This window comes from Ursus arctos, unplaced genomic scaffold, assembly GCF_023065955.2.
Source record: "Ursus arctos isolate Adak ecotype North America unplaced genomic scaffold, UrsArc2.0 scaffold_33, whole genome shotgun sequence".
Classification (NCBI taxonomy): Eukaryota; Metazoa; Chordata; class Mammalia; order Carnivora; family Ursidae; genus Ursus; species Ursus arctos.
This window is the reverse complement of record NW_026623019.1, coordinates 1,656,406-1,673,637: the sequence shown is the minus strand read 5'-3', so window position 1 is coordinate 1,673,637 and position 17,232 is coordinate 1,656,406. Positions and strand designations below refer to the sequence as shown.

At 46.0% G+C, this 17,232-nt stretch overlaps 1 protein-coding gene and 1 pseudogene across 13 annotated transcripts in view; both read left to right on the top strand.

The window, feature by feature from the left end:
* Positions 1 to 1,616: 1,616 nt before the first annotated feature.
* Positions 1,617 to 6,171, top strand: LOC113270116 (protein transport protein Sec61 subunit gamma-like; annotated as a pseudogene).
* A 5,519-nt stretch (positions 6,172 to 11,690) lies between these two features.
* CDK20 (cyclin dependent kinase 20) overlaps positions 11,691 to 17,232 on the top strand; it is a 43,770-nt gene continuing 38,228 nt past the window's right edge. For 12 of the 13 annotated variants that reach the window (XR_006411716.3, XR_008956914.1, XM_026519168.4 and 9 more), the window contains exons 1-7: positions 11,691 to 11,964; positions 12,408 to 12,521; positions 14,494 to 14,682; positions 14,910 to 15,031; positions 15,223 to 15,285; positions 16,558 to 16,681; positions 17,037 to 17,192. Coding sequence is in view for 11 of the 13 variants with exons in the window: in XM_026519168.4 (XP_026374953.1) it covers positions 11,890 to 11,964; positions 12,408 to 12,521; positions 14,494 to 14,682; positions 14,910 to 15,031; positions 15,223 to 15,285; positions 16,558 to 16,681; positions 17,037 to 17,192 (843 nt within the window). In the remaining 2 variants the exon portion in view is untranslated. The remainder of the gene's footprint in view (positions 11,965 to 12,407; positions 12,522 to 14,493; positions 14,683 to 14,909; positions 15,032 to 15,222; positions 15,286 to 16,557; positions 16,682 to 17,036; positions 17,193 to 17,232) is intronic. The other variant, XM_048218274.2, reaches the window with a different exon arrangement.

The window sequence follows — 17,232 nt, the reverse complement described above, 5'->3', positions numbered from 1 at the left end:
ACACAAGCAGGGGGAGTGGGAGAGGAAGAAGCAGGCTCCCAGCGGAGGAGCCTGATGTGGGGCTCGATCCCAGAACGCTGGGATCACGCCCTGAGCCAAAGGCAGCGCCACCCAGGCACCCCTGGTTTTATATATATATTTAGTTTCTATGTCTTTCTGTCTACTCTAATCTTTATTATTTCCTTCCTTCTGATGGTTTGTGGTTTTGTTCGTTGTTCTTTTTCTAGCTCCTTTAGGTGTAAAGTAAGTTGTTTGAGATTTTTCTTGCTTCTTGGGGTAGGCCTGTATTGCTATAAACTTCCCTCTTAGAACACGTTTTGCTGCATCCCAAAGATTTTGGACCATTGTGTTTTCATTTTCATTTCTTGGGGGGGAGGGGAGGAGTATTATATACCAACAAATTAGATAACCCAGACGAAATGGATAAATTCACGGGAAGACATGGACTCTTAAAACTGACTCAGTAAGAAACAAATTTTGAACAGACCTAGAGCAAGTAATTAATAATCATAAAGTTTCCCACAAAGAAAACCCAGGAACAGATAGTTTCACTGGTTCATTCTAATAAATGTTTAAAGAAGTAGTAACATGAATCCTTCACAAACTCTTTCAAAAGAGAGAAGAGGGGGGACCACTTTCCAGTGTGTTCTATGAGGCCAGTATTCCCCTGATACCAAAACTAAACAAAGATATCATAAGAAAACTACAAACCAGAATCCTTTATGAATATGGATTTTTTTTAATTATAAAAAAAAAAATACTAGCATAATGAAGCTAGTACCAGAAGAATGAGAAGACAGGCCACATACTAGGAGAAAATATTTGCAAAAGACATATCTGATAAAGGACTGTTACCCAAAATGGGCAAAGAAGAAACAATTCAACAAATACGATATACAAATGGTAAGCAAACATATGAAAAGATGCTTCACATCATGTGTCATTAAGAACTGCAAATTAGGGGCGCCTGGGTAGCGCAGTCGTTAAAGCGTCTGCCTTCGGCTCAGGGCGTGATCCCGGCGTTCCGGGATCGAGTCCCATGTCAGGCTCCTCCGCTGGGAGCCTGCTTCTTCCTCTCTCACTCGCCTGCTGTGTTCCCTCTCTCGCTGGCTGTTTCTCTGTCACATAAATAAATAAAAAATCTTAAAAAAAAAAACTGCAAATTAAAGCGACAATGAGATACCATGACACATCTGTCAGTGTGTGAAAATCAAAAACACCGACAACATCAAATGCTGGTGAGGATGTGGAGCAATTGTATTGCTTACGAGAAGGCAAAAATGGTGGAGCCACTTTGGAAGAAAGTTTGGAAGTTTCCTACAAAACTAAATATACTCTTACCATTCAGTTCAGCCACTGTGCTCCTGTTCTGGTTTCTCCCCAAACGAGTGGAAAGCTTTTGTCTAAACAACACCTGCAGATAGATGTTTATAGCAGCTTTACTCCATAATTGCCAGGACTCTTGGAAGCAACCAAGAAATCCTTCAGCAGGTGATTGGATAAATACACTTCAGCACATCCAGACAGTGGGATATTACTAAGTGCTGAAAAGAAATGAGCTAATCCACTTTTGTGCTACATGTCCTGGGCATCCGAGGTGCTGGTGGGCAGACATCATGGATTAGGCCAGGCAGTTCACTGAGCCAAGTCAGCAGTTCGTGAAGGACTCAGTTTGGCTGGTTGAAAGATGCACTAAACCTGATAGAAAAGAATTCCAGAAGATTGCCATGGCAACAGCAGTAGGATTTGCTAGATGGGATTCATTGGCCTTTTTTGTGAAATTGATCCATATCGCTATTAATAACATCATTGTTGGTGACTGAATACCTTTTAATTTTTTTAAGACTTATTTATTCATTTTAGAGGGAGAGACAGAGCAAGCGCAGGGAGGGGCAGAGGGAGAGAGACAGAAACTCAAGCTGACTTCTCACTGAACTCAGAGCCCAGTGCAGGGCTCGACCTCAAGATCCTGAGATCAGGGCCTGAGCCGAAACCAGGAGTCATTCGCTCAACCAACTGCACCACCCGGGGATACCTCTTCAGAAAAGTTTTTGATCTTGGGGGTTGGTGAACAAGTGAGGATTTGAGAAGCTCATGGAGTAAAAATTTGCCTGTATGTTTTGTGTTTTTCTTCTTTTTTTTTTTGCTCCAAGATGTTTTATATATTAAAACAATTTCAAAATAAAAATAAATGAGCTATCAAACCATGAAAAGACATAAAGGAACCTTAAATGCATAATATTAAGTGAAAGAAACTAACCTGAAAAGGCTACGTACTGTGTGATTCCAACTCCATGACATTCTGGAAAAGCCCAAACTGTGGAGACAGTAAAAAGTTTGGTGGTTGCCAGGGATTAAGGAAAAGGTATGAATGTGATGAGGACAGGGGACTTCCAGGGCAATGAAACTATTCTATATGATACGGTAATGGTGGGTACATGCTATTATGCATTTGTCCAAATCCATAGAACGTACAACACCAAAAGTAGTTCTTAATAGACTATAGACTTTGAATAATAATGAAGTGTTAGTGTTAGTTCGTTGATTCTAACGAATGTACCACTCTGAGCAGGATGGTGGTGGTGGAGGAAGCTGTGTATTTGTGAGGACAGGGAATATATGGGAACTCTATATTTTCTCCTCAGTTTCATCGTGAATATAAAACTGCCCAGAAAAGGATGCTTTTCTAAAAAAGGGTTATACATAATGACTAAGTGAGATTTATCCAAGGAATGCAAAGTGGGTTCAAAATAAGAAAATCAAACAATGTAATATACCATATTAATAAAGGACAAATTCCACATGCTAACCTCAATAGACACAGGGGAAAAAATGCATTTGACAAATCCAAAACCCTTAACGGATATAAATAGCCAACAAAATGAGAATAGAAAGGAACTTCTCCAACCTAATAAAGGCATCTGTGGAAATCCCACATTTATTATCATGCTTAATGGTGGAAGACTGAAGTTTTCTCCCTGATATCAGGAACAAAGATAACCATGTCTGGTTTCTCCACTTTTACTTAGCATTTTACTGGAGGTAAAATTAGACAAGAAGAAATAAAAGGCATCTAGATTAAAAGACATGTAAAACTATCTCCACTTATGGAGGATATGATTTTGTATACAAAAAACACCAAGGAATCCACATGAAAATGGTAAAAGCTAATAAAGGAGTTCAGCAGTGTTGCCCTGAAAACTGCAAAACATCAATGAAGGAAATTAAAGAAGATCTAAATAAGTAGAAAGGCATCCTATCTTCCTGGATTAGATGACTTAAAATGGCAAAACTCCCCAAATTATATACTGATTCACTACAATCCCTACAAAATCTAGTTCACTTTTTTTGTAGGAATTAACAAGCTGATCCTAAAATTCATATGAAAATGCAAGGGACCCAGAATAGCCAAAACAGTCCCGAAAAACAGGGACAAAATTTAAAGATTCACATTTTCTGATTTCAAAATTTACTGCAAAGCTACAGTAATCAAGACTGGGTGATACTGGCATGATAGACAAACTAGTGGGATAGAATTGATAGTCCAGAAAAAAACCCATATACTATGGTCAGCTGATTTTTGACAAGCGTTCCAAGACAATGCAAAAAAAAAGAAATCATCCTTTCAACAGATACTGCTAAGACAACTGTATGTCCACATTCAAAATAATGAAGTTAGACCTCTGTCTCAAACCACATCAAAAGATGAACTCGAAATCGGTCAAAGACCTAAATATAAGAGCTAACCCTATGAAACTCTTAGAAAATAGAAGTCTTTGTGGTCTTGGATTAGTCAGTGGTTTCTTAGATATGATGCCTATAGCAAAAGCATCATATCTTTTTTTTCATTTATGTTTGAAATTTGAAATGAAATTCGTGCTTCAAAAAACACTATCAAGAAAGTGAAAAAGATGAAATTTGTGCTTCAAAGAATGCTGTCAAGGAAGTGAAACGGATAACTCCCAGAACAGGAGAAAATATTTGCGAATCATATATTTGGTAAGAATGTAGCATCCAGAACACATAAAGAACCCTTTCAAGTCAACAATATAAAAACAAATATCCCAGTAGATAATGGGGGAAAGGACTTGAACAGACATTTCCCAGAGAAGATGTACAAATGGCCTACAAGCACATAAAAATATGCTCAACAGTATTGGTTATTAGGGAAATACAAATCAAACCACCTTATGCTTACTAGGGTGACCGAAATAAAAAAGATGGTCAATGTGTTGGCAAGGATGTGGGGAAATAGGAACTCTCATACACCTCTGGTGGGAACGTAAACAGGTGCAGCCACTTCGGACAAGGTGTGGCAGCGACTCAAAGAGTTAAACGTGGTTACCATAGGGCCAGGCAGTTCCACCCCTACATGTATACCCAAGAGAACCGAAAACATAATTGCACACAAAAACTTGTACACAAATGTTCCTAGCAGCACTATAACAGAGCCAAAAAGTGGAACCAACCTAAATGTCCATCACCTAAGAAATGAATAAACAAAATGAGGTATTCCCATATGATGGATATGATTTATTCATAAAAAAGGAATGAGATACTGATACATGTTACAACATGGCTGAACCTTGAAAAATGCTAAGTGAAGAAAGTCAGACACAAAATGTCACATGTTGTATGATTTTATTTATATAAAATGTCCAGACTAGGCAAATTCATAGAGATAGCAAGTGGATTAGTGGTTGTCCAGGGTTGGGAGAAGAGAGGAGAGGGGAATGACCGCTAATGGGGCGGGGGTCTTTTTGGAGGGTGATGAAAATATACCCTGGGTATTGGATAGTAGTGATGGTTGCAATCTTGTGAATATTTAAAAATTTTGTGAATATACCAGACATCACCTAAGAGTACACTTTAAAGGGGGGGAATATTATGGTATGTGAATTGTATTTCAGTTTAGAAAACAAAACAAAAAATTGGCCATACTTTTTTAGGCCTATCCCTGGACTCTATTCTGTTCCATTGATTTATGTATCTGTTTGCCTGCTATTACCACACTGTGGTGGTTACTGTAGCGATATACACTCCCTGCAATTGAGAAGGGTGTTTCCTCCCTTGAACTTTATTCTTCCTTTTCAGCACTTTTGAAAATAGCTATTCTAGGGGCACCTGCTGGCTCAGAGGGCGTGTGACTCTTGATCTCGGGGTTGTGAGGTCAAGCCCCACACTGGGTGTAGACATTACTTAAAAACAAACAAACAAATAAATAAAAACTAGCTATTATAGTTTCTTTGCCTTCCCATCTATACCTTATAATGAGCTTGTGTACCTCTGCACACTCTTGGGGGTACTTGGTTGATAGTTTTGCTCAGTTCTTCTATGTCTTTGCTGATTTTCTGTCTGGTGGTTCTGTCAATTACTGTGATAGAAAACTGTAACTGAAGATATATCTATTTCTCTTTTCAGTTCTGTCAATTTTATTGCTTGGTGCATACACATTTTAGATTAAGTCTTCTTAATGAATTGACCCTTTTTAATAATTATAATGTTTCTCTTTGACACTGGTAGCTTTCTTTGTTCTGAAGTCTACTTTGCCTTATTTTGATAGAACCCCTCTGGCTGTCTTGGATTCGTGTTTATATATATATACATTTTAAAGGAAACTTTAAAATTTTAGAATAATTTTAGATTTACAGAAAAACTGCAAAGATAATAGAGTTTGCATATGCCTAATGCCCAGTTTCTCCTATTAACATTTTATATTAATATGGTACATCTATCACAATTAATAAACAATATCGATACATTGTTATTAGCTAAAGTCCATATTTTATTCAGATTTCCTTAGTTTTTGATTTTTGTTTTTTTTAAGATTTTATTTATTTATTTGACAGAGAGAGACACAGCCAGCGAGAGAGGGAACACAAGCAGGGGGAGTGAGAGAGGAAGAAGCAGGCTCCCAGCGGAGCAGGGAGCCTGATGCGGGGCTCAATGTGGGGCTTGATCCCAGAGCCTTGGGATCACGCCCTGGGCCAAAGGCAGATGCTTAACGACTGAGCCACCCAGGCGCGCCATCAGATTTCCTTAGTTTTATTTATTTATTTATTTATTAAATTTTTTAAATTATATTATGTTAGTCACCATACAGTACATCCCCGGTTTTAACCTAATGTGTTTTTTCTCTTCCAGGTTTCCATCCAAGATACCGAGTTTTAGTTGTTAATCTCTTTAGGCTCTTCTCAGCTCTGACAGTTTCTCAGACTTTTCTTATTTTGATGATCTTGACAGTTTTGAGGAGTGTTAGTCAAGTATTTTTGTGGATTGCCCCCAAGTTCGGCTTTTCCTGGTGTTTTTCTCATGGTTAGATGGAGGTCATGGGATTGCGGGGGTTGGCGGGTGGAGACCACAGAGGAAAGTTCTAGTCTTTCCACGTATCTGTGATACGTACTGTCCGCACAACTTATCACGAGTGATGATGACCTTGATCTCCTGGCTGAGATGGTCTCCTGTCAGGTGTCTCCCCTGCATAGTCCTTGTACTCCCTTTCCGTACTGTCCTCTGCCAGGAAGACACAATGTACCACCCGCACTAGGGGAGTCATGCGTACCTCCTGAGATCAGAGCATCTACATAAATTATTTTCTCCTGCATAAGATACTTTCCATTATCCCCCATCTGTTTATTTACTCAATCATTTATTTATATTGCTGTGAACCCATGGACATTTACTTTATACCTGGGGCTATAATCCAATACTACATTATTTATTTCGTTGGTTGAACAGTTTCAGCGTTGGCTGTGGGGAGCTCTTTTCGGTTGGCTCCTGTGCACTTTTTTCTGAAGCAGATTTTTACTTTCCATTTTCAGTATTGTCTGTGACTACTTTAAGAACCACTTCAAACAATGCTATAAGTTTTTCTTTCCAATAGCAAACAATTTGGGTGACTCAGATGGTTAAGTGTCTGCCTTTGGCTCAGGTCGTGATTTCCAGGTCCTGGAATCGAGCCCCACATCGGGCTCCAGCTCAGTGGGGGGTCTGCTTCTCCCTCTCCCTCTGCCTCTCCCCTTGCTTGTGGTCTCTTTGTCTTTCTCTCAAATGAATAAACAAAGTCTTTTAAAAAAAACAAATATCAAACAATTTTTAAAACCCAAGTAAAGAATAACCTATCATATTCACCAAATATTAACCTGTTCTACTCCTCTTTTCACTCCCAGCATTCCCTGCTTTCTTCTGTTATCATCTCCCTTCTGTCTCAAGGACTTCCTTTAGCAATTCCTCTAGGTGAGGTCTGCTAACAACAAAATCTCTGTTTTCCTTCCTTTGAGAACGTCTTCATTTCCCTTTCATTTCTGATGGATTTTCTCCCTGGATATGGAATTCTTCTCTTAGCACCTGAAAAACGCCGTGCCACTTCTCTGGCCTCCATGACTTCTGGTGAGAAATCACAGCCACTGGAGACTTTGTGTTCTGTGGGCAATGTATCATCTCCCTATGGATGCTTTCAAGTGTTCTTCTTTTCCCTTTAGTGTCCAGAAATTTGATTTTGATGTTTCTGGGCATGGATCTCTTTGAGTTAATTCTGTTTGGGGTTCACTCAGCTTCTAAAATCTTTCCCCCAATATTTGTGAAGTTTTCTGTCATTATTTATTCTAATATTTTTTTCATCCCTGTGCTCTTTCTCCTCTCCTAAATGTTAGAAGCACTATTATTGTCCTACAGGTCCCTCATATTCCATTCCTTTCTCCTTTCTTTCTTTCTTTCTTTCTTTCTTTCTTTCTTTCTTATTTTCAAGATTTTATTTATTCATTTGAGAGAGAGAGAGCATGAGGGGGGAGGCAGAGGGAGAGACAGGAGCAGACTCCGTGATGAGCAGGGAGCCAAATGTGGGGCTCGATCCCAGGACCTTGGACCATGACCTCAGCCATTACTATGTCCACAGTAATATAAATAAATGATTGAATAAATAAACAGATTGGGGATAATGGAAAGGTAGGTGTGTAACCAACTGAGACAACCACGTGCCCACTCCCTTCATTTCATTTTAGATTTTTAATTTAAAAAAATTTCATTGTGGGGGCGCCTGGGTGGCTCAGTCGGTTAAGCGTCTGCCTTCGGCTCAGGTCATGATCCCAGGGTCCTGGGCTCGAACCCCACATCCGGCTCCCTGCTCAGCGGGGAGTCTGCTTCTCCCTCTGCCTGCCTCTTCCCCACTTGTTCTCTCCCCTCTCTCACTCTCAAATAAATAAGTAAAATCTTTTTTAAAAATTGCATTGTGGGGAAAACAAATTACAGTTTACCATCTGAATCATTTATTTTGTTTTTTGAACCATTTTTAAGTGCACAGTTCAGTAGTGTTAAGTATATTTATATTGTTGGTCAGCCAGTATCCAGAACTTTTCATTTGGTAAAATTGAAATGCTGTACCCATTAAACAATAGCTCCCTATTTCCTTCACCCCATTCCCTTTAGCCCCTAGCACTGACCAGTCCACTTTCTATTTCTATGAATTTGACTATTCTACATACCACATGTAAGTGGAATCCTACAGTGTTTGTCTTTTCATGACTGGCTTATTTCACTTAGCATAATGTACTCAAGGTCCATGCATGCTGTAACATGTGTCAGAATTTCCTCCCTTTTTAAGGATAAATAATATTCTATTGTACATATATACCACATTCTAAAATCTATTCATCTGTTGATGGACACCTGGGTTGCTTTCTCCTTTTGGCCATTGTAAATAATGCTAATATAAAAATAGGTGTACAAATATCTCTTCAGGATCCCACTTTCAGTTCTTTTGGATATATATACCCAAAAGTAGATTTTCTAGATCATATGGCAATTCTGTTTTTAATTTTTGAGGAACCACCGTGCTGTTTTCCACAGTGGGTCCACCATTTCACATGCTTTTGTGTCTGGCTTCTTAGGCTCAACGTGGTGTTTATGATTCATCCATGTTGTTGCCAGTGGTGATGCTTCGTTCATTCTCATCACTCTGTAGAACTCCACTGGGTAAATATTCACAGTTTATTTATCCATTCTACTGTGGACATTTGGGTTGTTCCCAGGTTGGGCTATTAAAGAGTGCTGCTATGAACCTGGACATCCTTTGGGAACATACCTACATGCACTTCTGCCAAGTTTAATTCCTAGGGGTGGAATTACTAGATTACATATGTGTATGTACGTATGTATCTATCCATCTATAAATATGTAAAAATCTCCACTTGAGTTTGAAAAGATAGTATGAAACTGTTTAAAGTGGCTGTATGGACTTGCTCTCACATCAGCAGTGTATGAGAGTTCTGGCTGCTCGACGTCTTCACCAGCATTTGGTATTGTCTGTCTTTCTCATTTAAGTGATTCTGGGTGGTTACAGTAAAATTCGGAGTTTTTAGATTTTATGTATTTATTTTATTTTTTAATTTTTTAAAAGATTTTATTTATTTGACAGAGAGACAGCCAGCAAGAGAGGGAACACAAGCAGGGGGAGTGGGAGAGGAAGAAGCAGGCTCCCAGTAGAGCAGGGAGCCCGATGTGGGGCTCGATCCCAGGACCGTGGATCATGCCCTGAGCCGAAGGCAGATGCTTAACAACTGAGCCACCCAGGTGCCCCTATTTATTTATTTTAGAGAGAGAGCACGAGTGAGGGGAGGGAGAGGGACAAGCAGACTCCCTGCTGAGCACGGAGCCTGATGCAGGGCTCAGTCCCACAACCCTGAGATCATGACCTGAGCTGAAATTAAGAGTCGGATGTTCAACCGACTGAGCCACCTGGCATCCCAGTAAAATTGTTTTAATTTGAAATTTCCTGGTGACTAGTGAAGTTAGCACAGACCTTGTCAAGTATTTATTGGCTATTTGGCTATTGCCTTTTGTGAAGTGCCTACTCCAGGTTTTGCCCATTTTTCTGGTAAGTTTGTCTGCTTCTTACTTATTTTTTATGAATTCTTTGTAAGTTCTAGATAGGAGCCTTGGTCATATATATGTATTTCGGTATCTTCTCCCTTTCCGTGGCTTTCCTTTTCACTCTTTAGTGGTATCTTTTGAAGGACAGATGCTCTTACTATTGATAAAGTCCAATTTCTCATGTTAGGGCTTTCAATTTCCCTTTTAGTGCTTTCCATAACTTCTTTAAGAAAAATCTTACCTAACCCAAAGTCATTAAGACATTCTGTTTTCTTCCAAAACTTCATTGTTTACCTTCAGTATTTAGTTCTGCAGTCCATCTGGGATCAGTTTTTGTGTATGGTGTGAGGTTTGGGTCAATATACATTTTTTCCTCATATGACCTTTCAAATGACCCAGTACTAGTTTTTGAAGACCATCCTTTTCCCATGCCACATCCATTTCCTCACCATTTTTAATAGCTACAAAATAGTCCATTCTAAAGCACTCCCATAACTTATCTACCCATTCTTCCATGGGATATTTGGGTTATTTTCTGGCCTCTGCTATCATCAAACAGGGTGAATATCTTTGTTTGGACATCAAGGCATTCTTCTGCAATTTTTAAAACAAAGGTGGAACTTCTGAGCCAGAAAATACTTACCTTTTTGAAAAATTAATAAACGATACAGTTCAAAACTCCAAGAATACAAAGAGTGAAAAGTTTACCTCCTACCCTCTCCCCAGTCCTTGCAGTCCCTCCACCAGGTCACTGCAATTATGAAATCTTGAGTATCTTTACAGATACCTTGTAATGGATGAACAGGTATTAGTTAGGTTTTTTTCTTTTCCTTACACAGCTAGGGGCACACTGTATGCTCTGTTCTGCATCTTGCCTTTTTAACTAAACAATGTATCTTAGAAGGCTTCTTATGACTGCACGTAAAAAAGCACCAGGCCACGTACTCCACTGGATGAGTGTGCCACCATTTAGGCGGTCTCCTACTGATGGACATCCGTGGTGTTTCCAGTTTTTTGCTGTTCACTCGGTGCTGCGATGAGTAACTTTGCACACGTCACGTGTTCTCACATGTGTGCAGTATATCTGCTGGGGAATTTCTAGAAGTGGCCTTGCTGAGTCCAAGGATATGTATCTGTAACTTACCAACATTGCCAAGTTACACTCCCACCAGCAATGTATAAGAGCTCCTGATTTCCCACAGCCTGGCTAATGGATTAGATCTGGGATCATTAGTCATTTGATGGGTGGAAAACTGTAGATTAGTTTGCATTTATCTTGTGTGTGAGACTGAGCATCTTCTCAGGGGTTTAAGAGCAACTTGTGTTTTTTGTCCACATCCTGTGATGGTATGGGCTTCTTCAGAATCACTCATGCAGATCCCTTCAAATGTTACCTCATGAGAAGCCTTAGACGTGGACTTTCTGGTCAGAGTTCGAACTTTTTAAAAGATGTCTCTACGCGTTGCCAGCTGACCTTCCAGAAGGGAGGCCCCACCCACGTTCCTTCCACAACTTGGCCCTAGGCCAGGCTCCCATCATCACTGGCCCCAGAGTGTCCTTGAAGCTGGCATGACCAGCTACAGGTGAGGATCCTGGCCTGGTGGGACGGAGCTGGCCCCGCCTCTCCAGGAGGCCCCGCCCTGTCGCCAGGAGCCCCCGCCCCAGACGCGTAGCCCCGCCCCCACCTGCGATGCCTTCCTATCGCGACCGCGCGGCCCCGTCCCGCCCCCCTGGCCGCGAAGCCCCACCCTCAGGCGCGGCGGCTCCGCCCCCCGCTGCGTGCCCCGGCGTCGCTGGTCACGTGATGTCTGGAGTGCGGGGAGGGGCTACTGGGAGCCATTGCGCCCTCCGCGCGCTATGGCTTCCCCCGAATATAGTGGGCTGCGGCCTGGCCGCGGGGAACAGGCGAAGGCATAGACGAGGCCCGGACGCCGTCCGCAGCTGCCGGCGCCGGGAGGCAGCTCGTTGCTAGGCAGCCGCGTGGGGCCAGCGGGGAGGGGCGGGGCCCGCGGGGGCGCAGGCATGGACCAGTACTGCATCCTGGGCCGCATCGGAGAGGGCGCGCACGGCATCGTCTTCAAGGCCAAGCACGTGGAGGTGAGCCGGGCGCGGTGCGGCGCGCAGGCCTGCCCGCTCAGCTTCCAGCAGTTCCTGGCCGAGACACACACCCCCCCCGTTTTCCCGCCCCACGTCTGCACCGCTGCGCCAGCCGCCCCGCTACGTGGTGTGCGCCCACCACTTCGGCCCCCTTCAGGGGGTGCCGTCCAGGTTGCGGTCAGCTGCCCAGCCACCCGCGATGCCACCGCAGTCGTCCCGCGAGTGCCCCGAGGAGCGTGGCGTCAAAGTCTGGGCGCTGTTCGCGCAGCGCCGCAGCAGCTGGGTCCCAGACTAGATCTGATTTCCCTCCAGAACGGGGTGGGGGCGCTTCCCACTCCCCCAAGGGCCTTGGGCCTCTGCGACCCCCCACATGACACCTGTCCCGAGGCGCACGCCCTTCCCCACCCCGGGATGGGTGGCAGTGTCAGCGTTGTGTCCCGCAGACTGGAGAGATCGTGGCGCTCAAGAAGGTGGCCCTGCGGCGCCTGGAGGATGGCATCCCCAACCAGGCCCTGCGGGAGATCAAGGCCCTGCAGGAGATCGAGGACAATCAGCACGTGAGTTGGTCTGGGCTCCCTGTGCTCCACCTGCACCCCTCCCTTACTCCTGTCTTAACCACCTTGGCCCCCACTTAAGTCATTCTGCACCCATTCCCTCTTACCCCCTTATTTCTTCCTGTACTCATAATTCATTCATTTATTCACTGACTTCTTTTCATCAAACATTTGGTGATTTGTAATGATGATGATAACTGCCTCTGTTGAGTTCTGATTTGTTCCACAGGCTGGGTTAACTGTGTTAGGTTCGTTGTCATTCTGAGTTGCTGCTCTGCAAGGCCAGTTTCAGGATCTCCCGTTCTTCTCGGGCCAGGGGAGGAGGCTCGTCCACCAGCTGTGGGCACGCAGCTGGTCCGTGGAGGCTTTGGCTGGGGTCTGATTGAGGAGTCCAGATGTTCTAACCTGGGGTCCACCCGTAGGCCCTACCCTGTGCTGGGCATGGGCCCCGAACCAGCTTCTGATAACTTAAGTGCAGTAGGGGAGATGCACAGAGAAGGCAGGGCCCACATGGCCTGGTTCGTCTGTGATGGGACTGGAGGTGCTATGGGCACACGGGGAGAGAGACATACACCCCCAGCCTCATTGCTCTTCACCATGCTTTCTCTCATCCCTGGGGAGTGACATTTGTGTCGTGCTCCTGCTTGTCTGTTATCCTCTGGAGTTTTCTATGATACATTGGATATATGACAAAAGCATGTTGTAAAACTGTTTATAAAACACATCTAAAAACTTGTCATCCTAGTTTTGTACGAAAACGTGTGTGTATATATATATGAGAATATGTGTTAGTACACGCCATAACTGTTGTAAAGTCTGACAGAATGTACTGTAAGGTTGATTGTAGGTGATAGGCTGTTTCTTCTGTTGTTTGTTTTGTAATTCTGTGTATTATCTGAATGTGTGTGATCTGTGCAATGATCGTGTGCTACCTTCAAAGTCTGAAAACCAGCAATAAGTCTGTTTGCATTTTTTTGAGGGCAGTCCAGGGACGTGCAGACAGCCCACGTGCGGGAGAGGTGGAGGGCCCGTAAGAAGGCGGGTGACAGGGCCCCTCAGCTCGAGTCGGCAGCCCAGAGTGTTCAACCGTAAAACCCTCCGGAGTTGAGCCCTCGCCACCTTCCAATCTTACCGGAGCCAGTGCAGCCGCTTCCTCACTGTGCTCCTCTCCCCACTGTCAACAAGTGTGGATGGAATCCACTTCCTCGCTTGAAAAACCCACTGGCTTTTCTTCACACAGAGAACTCCAGCCCCTCTCTTCATTCATTTCACATAACTTCTGAAGTGTCTCCTGTGACACCGTCCAGGCCACAGAACCGAGCAAATGTCCTTCCCCTAGAGGATCCTACATGCTCTCGACCCCCCAGCCTCCTACCTGTTCCCACGTTGGGTCTTTGTGCTTGTGGTCCCTCGGCCCTCAGCTCCTTCCCACATCCCTGCGTTACTGACCCCACCCGTTTTATTCTCTGTCCTCAGAACCTGGACACACCCTGGCGGTTTGCTTTCTCATGTGTTAGGTGTGTGTGTCCCTGTGCTGTGAGCTCCTTAAAGTCATTAGGACCTGCCAGGCCTTGCTCCTGCTCACTGCTGTGCTGCCTAGTCCCTGTGACCCGTGGGCCCTCAGGAAGTATATGTGATGTGTCTCCTGATGCTGGGGTTTCATGGCCCTAGAGGAAACCAGAGGAGACCTGTGCTGTGTGTGTGAGAGAGAGAGGGTTGCCCCCCAGGTGATTTCCCAGTTCCTGCCGTAGGTGACCTTCCTTAGACCTCCTTTTCCCTGAGTGTGAGTGCGGTGTTAGATGGGGACCTGCCTTCTCTCCAGAGAGGGGAGCCAATAGAGAGCTCAGAACTCCTTTCTGAGCTCAGATCTCGCATCACCTCTGCCTGCCTTGTCCTCTGTCAGCGCAAGGGCTGGGGGTCCCAGAGACGGTCTGAGCAATGTGGGTCCAGGGGTGACGGGATGCCTGCCCCGCAGGTGGTGCAGCTGAAGGCCGTGTTCCCGCACGGCGCAGGCTTTGTGCTGGCCTTCGAGTTCATGCTGTCAGATCTGGCTGAGGTGGTGCGCCACGCCCAGAGGCCACTGGTCCAGGCACAGGTCAAGAGCTACCTGCAGATGCTGCTCAAGGGTGTCGCATTCTGCCATGCCAACAACATCGTGCATCGGGTCAGTCTCTGCATGGGCTGTGGCGGGACCTACGGGGCCAGCCCTTGAAGAAGGCGTGGTCAGAGGGGGTCAGAGAGAATAGGACCTGTGGTGTGGCCACACCACAGAGTAAGTGGCCCTGGAGAGGGTGGGGGCCTGGGCTGACCCATGTGCTTAGCCTTCCAAGCTCACGTCCCAAGGTCCTCTGGGGGATCTGGAGGAACTGATGCTTCCTTTGGTGCTCTCAGGACCTGAAACCGGCCAATCTGCTCATCAGTGCCTCAGGCCAGCTCAAGATAGCGGACTTTGGCCTGGCCCGGGTGTTTTCCCCAGATGGCAGCCGCCTCTACACACACCAGGTGGCCACCAGGTAGGGAAGGCCAGTTCCCAGGCAGGGCTTGGCAATGGACGGGCCCCATCCTTCTCACTGGGGATGAGGTGCTTCTGAACCTTCAATTCAGACATTGGTTGTGGGTCTGATGTGGGGCTGGGGTGACCTATTCAGGCAGCCTTCTGGCAGACCAGCCACCTGGTTGTGACTTCCCGCCCTCCTCCTCACAGGTGGTACCGAGCCCCTGAGCTCCTGTACGGCGCTCGCCAGTATGACCAGGGCGTTGACCTGTGGTGAGGCTCCTGTGGGCTGGGCGTGGGGGAAGGTGGGTTATGGAGTCACCTTTTTCTCCTGGGCTTTGGGGTTGCTAAGCTATTTGGGGGTGTCTTCTGTGAACTATAGGTTGCCTTGGGGTGTCTTCCCTGGTTGGGCTGTCTGAGGAGTTTGGTGTCAGTTTTCCTCTCTACGACATTTTTGAGCTGGGTGGGGATTAGGTGTGATCAGAGTGGGAAGCTTCCGGGCTGGAGTGGGGGAGGTGGTGTGAGGCTCAAGGCGTATGGATCATCTACATGAGTGTATAGGGGTTGCATATATCCCAGGAGGTGAGCTATCCAGAGGCCTGGGTCCCTGAGTGTGAAGGCTCGAAGCCTTTATTTGGGGTAGGATGATTTGCACAAGCTCAAGAGCTTGAGATGTAGGGGCTGTTTTGGAGGTCTGCCCCGGAAGGCGAGGAGTGTAAGGTGGTGGCTGTGTGTCCCAGAAATTGAGGCTCTGAGAAGTCTCAGAACTAGTGAGGGTGTCACTGTGTTTTCTAGGGTTGAGGCCAGTGAGCTGTTTAGTAGGGGGATATGTTCTGTGTTCTAGGCTTGTGGTCTTTGTTTACGAGTCTGTATTCCTAGATATGAAGCATCTGTGCTGTTTGTGGTTCCTTGGCCCCAGTATGAGGTGTGGGTGCTATGTGGGAAGATCTGTGTCCTTAGCGTGAGGTGATGGAGCTGGTGGCAGGAGATCTTTGTCTATAGTGTGAGGTGATAGAACTGGGGTTAGGGAGATCTGGGTCCCAGTGTGAGGTGACAGAGATGATGGGGGGAGACCTGTGTCCTGGTGTGAAGTGGCAGAGCTGGTGGTAGGAGATGTGTGTCTGGTGTGAGGCAACGGAGCTGGTGTGGGGAGATCTATGTCCTCGTGTGAGGTGACAGAGCTGACGTGGCAGATCTGTGTCCTGGTGTGAGGTAGCAGAGCTGGTGGTGGGAGATCCTGTGTCCTTGTGTGAGGTGATAGGTGACAGAGCTGACGTGGCAGATCTGTGTCCTGGTGTGAGATGACAGAGCTGGTGGGGGGGAGATCTATGTCCTTGTGTGAAGTGACAGAGCTGACGTGGGCAGATCTGTGTCCTGGTGTGAGGTGGCAGAGCTGGTGGTGGGAGATCTGTGTCCTTGTGTGAGGTGACAGGCGACAGAGCTGGCGTCAGGAGATCTGTGTCCTGGTGTGAGATGACAGAGCTGGTGGGGGGAGATGTGTGTCCTGGTGTGAGATCTCTGAGCTCTTTGGGTCTGTATCCACAGGGCTGTGGGCTGCATCCTGGGGGAATTGCTGAACGGATCCCCTCTCTTTCCTGGGGAGAACGATATTGAACAGCTTTGCTGTGTGCTTCGAATCTTGGGCACCCCCAGCCCTCAAGTCTGGCCGGTTTGCAAGGGTTCCCAGTGGGGAGGGGTGGGGGCAGGTGTCCTCCCTTCCCCTCAGTAGCCAGGACCACCCTTTCCTGCACCTTTTCCTCATGGCCCCATGCCTCCTTGACCACCCATACCACTGTCCTGGCCTCCCTCGGGGGCTTCTCCCTTTCTGTCCTGCTGGATGCCTGAGGCTAGGTCCTGTCCCTTCTCTCCCAGCACACTTGCACTTCTCACCAAGCTGGGTATGGCACAGGTACCTGAGTCAGGGAGGGGATGTGGGATTTCAGGAGTGACAGCAGGAGTGGGAGCCGCGGGCGAGAGTGAGCAGGTGGGCCATAGCGAGCAAGAACTAATGACAGTGGTTCTAGGAGATCACAGAGCTGCCCGACTACAACAAGATCTCCTTCAAGGAGCAGGCGCCCGTGCCCCTGGAGGAGGTGCTGCCCGACGCGTCTCCTCAAGCCTTGGACCTGCTGGGGCAGTTCCTCCTCTACCCTCCGCGCCAGCGCATCTCAGCCTCCCAGGTACGGTGACCCACTTTCCCTGATACCCCTCACTCAGGAC